Source organism: Colias croceus, chromosome 28, assembly GCF_905220415.1.
Source record: "Colias croceus chromosome 28, ilColCroc2.1".
NCBI classification, from domain to species: domain Eukaryota; kingdom Metazoa; phylum Arthropoda; class Insecta; order Lepidoptera; family Pieridae; genus Colias; species Colias croceus.
This window is the reverse complement of record NC_059564.1, coordinates 4,237,584-4,240,742: the sequence shown is the minus strand read 5'-3', so window position 1 is coordinate 4,240,742 and position 3,159 is coordinate 4,237,584. Positions and strand designations below refer to the sequence as shown.

Genomic DNA, 3,159 nt, shown 5'->3' with positions numbered 1-3,159 from the left:
CTTATATATACAGTATTATCTATGGGCATAGGTTATATCGGATTGTCCGACAAATAACTTTTAAATGTCAAACCTCATGTCAAACACCATATGGTTGACATTTGACAAATCGTTTGTGTCATTGGTATGTCAAATATCTGCGTAGATGCTGCCTAGACTCTAGGGTTTCTGCTTTTTTTTTACATTTCATTTAAACCTTAGATCATTAAGTAATGATCTAAGATTTAAACCCAATATTAAGATTTTATTTGATTAATTTTGGAGAACTAGACAATAATTAATATTATGACTGATGCTACTAGGAGATTTTGCTCCTTTAACTACATATTTTTAAATAAATACAATGCTTTGGAAACTTTTTACAAATAAAATTGATTTATAAATGTTACCTGACATTTATTGTGACAGTTGCCAATTCGATTATTTTAGCATTGTTGGAAAAATACATTTTGCAAATTAATATCCTCCAGATGTATAAAATTTTCGTTCAAAATGACCAAAAATATAACTGGGCCTGACTTGAAGAAAAGCCAGGCTGTATGTTATCAAAATATATTAAATCTTAATCAAAATGCCCGTTTTTACTGCAAATATACCTTCTGTTCTCAAAATTGGAGACAGAATCGAAATCGGTGGAAGAATCAAGGAAAATGCTAGAAAGTCAGTATTTGCCAACTGCTTATTTTTTAATATTGTCTAAAGAATTTTTGTCTCATAAAACGTAGCAGAAATATTTTACTTACTACAATACATTTATCTCAACAATAAACTCAGAAACTTGTTAAGTAAATCTTTATATTTACCTACATCTAATCTTTATTATTCTTTAACTTAAATTTCAAAAATTTTCCCATTTATTTCCCAAAATTAAACTCATGCATGGTAACACCTGCAGGATGTCAATAAACCTATGCGCTCAGGAAGGGGAAGAACCGCGTGACGTTGTACTTCATTTCGACGTGAGGTTCCACCGGGACAATATTATTTCACTATCGAGAAGAAATGGTGTATGGATTGGAAGCGGCAATTTGGATACTAACTATAATATGTTTGTCCCTGGTGCGATTTAAATGTTAAAAGTATATTTATCATATTGTTAACAGAGCCCGCGGTTTTGCCCGCATTCCTCTTTTCCCTTCGTTTTAACGTGATAGTATAATAGCTACATTCGCCTTCCTCGATAAATGAGCTATCTAATTATTGTTTAGATCGGAACAGTAGTTACGTATTAACTATTTCCTTCTGTGCCCTACTGGCACCTGATATTAGTATGTACAAACAAACAAACTAACTCTTCAGCTTTATGCATTAGTAGGGAATTATAAACGTATTCATCACATGCATAATCATTCATCGAATTCATCATACACAGAGCTCGGTAGAATTAAAATCAGTTTCATAAGCTTTATATTTTCAGGCACAATATTCCGCATAATATTCGAAGTGAAGGACACAGACGTGATCACTATCTACTGCCAGGGCAAATTCCATTCAAACTTCCTGCCCAAAATACCGCTAACGATGGCACGCTACATCGTCGCCTGGGCAGACGTGGAGAGGATCACGCATTGTTACTTCCATCTGGCAGATAAAGTAATAACTAAAGCCAGTAACTTATCTAGCAGTTAAGCTAGTAGCTTATAAGTATTCTGTACATTTGGATTAAGTTGGAGTTCGTTTCATAAGTAATATTGTATTATGTATAGCATTAGATAGTTGATAGAGTACCCATTAATTGATGAAATTAACTCACATTTTGTGTGACTATTGCCACAATCTTCGTGTTATAAAAAGTATGTGATCAAAAAATTGATGAAGCCGGCAAGAAATTGATGAAACGGCCAAGAATAGTAATAAAGCCTCTGTCTGTGTTGATTTATTTTTAAATCTCCTTTTTGTATGCTAGCACAAAACTCTGTAAACTTTGTGTATGCTAGAAATGAGTTGAATATTAAATACTTCAGGGTGAAGGCGACGATCCCGCAGCTGCTGGTCTCATGGCGACACCGTCTCCCCGGCCCGGGTTGACGCCTGTTCTTGCAGGTGAAAAACGATGGTAATTTTTAAATGAACTCTAAACACGACGGGCATAATTAGACTACTTTTTTTTATTTTAACGATCTATTATGAAACAAAATCACAGAACATCGTATGAATATTGTTTAATACCTCTGTTACAAAAAAATTATTGAAATTTACCAATTTTAACTAAATCGTCGAAATATTATTAATTTTATCAAAGAATAAAGATTGTTTTACAGCCCAAGAATCGCAAAGAAGCCGTCACCAGGCTCCCCTCACCATGATTCCTCCAACGAAAGCTCGGATGATGAAATAAAACCGAGACCCAAAGCCGAAGGTCGCGCAGATAAATTTTTCTACGACACCCTCATGTGCCAGTCACCAGACATGAAGTTTGGCTCTCCAGACACATCTAAATATCGACGTGAAAAAGCCGAATATAGCAGAAAATACAGAGATTGTACTGAAACGGATAAAAATGATACGGATTTATCGGAAGAGATGGCGTCAAAAAACATGGATTCCTCCATAGCTGAATCGGATGACAATATGTTGCCAGGTCTAGGTTTGAAAAAAAGAACGCGGCGCGGGAAATTCGCGCCATTTGCACAAGTTGTCAACTTTATGGGAAAGAGTGGGAAAAGAAATTAGATGTCAAATACAACTTCGCATGTAAAAAAAATCTTTTTTGTATGGTTAAAATTTTGTAGGTTACCTACTTATGTAATTTGTGTTGTTTTTGTTTTCATTTGAATAAATAAAGGTGTATGTGGTATGATTTGTTTTAACTTAGTTAAGTAATAGAAAGCATTGAGATAATATTACTACGTATGGAGGAGACACCATGAACAAAATCTGTGCGCCATTTTTTTGCTCTATAAACTAAGTTTTAAAAAGTATTATCTAGTTAGGTACCTACTTACCGATGAAAGTTATCCCTTTGCACTTTTCCGTATTATTTGTGCAACATCGTAACACATACGAAGGCATATTTAATGCGTTTCACTTTAAAACAAATAAAAAATGAGCGTGCAGTTACGCCATATGGCGTATGTTGAGCAGCGGAACATAAGTGATGTAGGCGGTGTCATCTCCATATGTATATCTCAATGGTTTATCATCAGACCATAAGTATCG

At 34.6% G+C, this 3,159-nt stretch overlaps 1 protein-coding gene across 1 annotated transcript; it reads left to right on the top strand.

The window, feature by feature from the left end:
- The first annotated feature begins 424 nt into the window (after positions 1 to 424).
- On the top strand, positions 425 to 2,728 carry LOC123704049. The gene is made up of 5 exons (XM_045652305.1): positions 425 to 660; positions 896 to 1,059; positions 1,418 to 1,593; positions 1,965 to 2,056; positions 2,262 to 2,728. The coding sequence occupies exons 1-5, from the start codon at positions 572 to 574 to the stop codon at positions 2,671 to 2,673; spliced, it is 933 nt and encodes a 310-aa protein (XP_045508261.1). The 5' UTR covers positions 425 to 571; the 3' UTR covers positions 2,674 to 2,728.
- The last annotated feature ends 431 nt before the right edge of the window (positions 2,729 to 3,159 follow it).

Bases quoted from the DNA above. Each gene is read 5' to 3' on its own strand.
- LOC123704049 (XM_045652305.1), top strand. From the start codon at position 572: ATGCCCGTTTTTACTGCAAATATACCTTCTGTTCTCAAAATTGGAGAC. The intron at 661-895 runs GTCAGTATTTGC...TAACACCTGCAG, and splicing joins ATCAAGGAAAATGCTAGAAA to GATGTCAATAAACCTATGCG. The intron at 2,057-2,261 runs GTAATTTTTAAA...ATTGTTTTACAG, and splicing joins CTTGCAGGTGAAAAACGATG to CCCAAGAATCGCAAAGAAGC.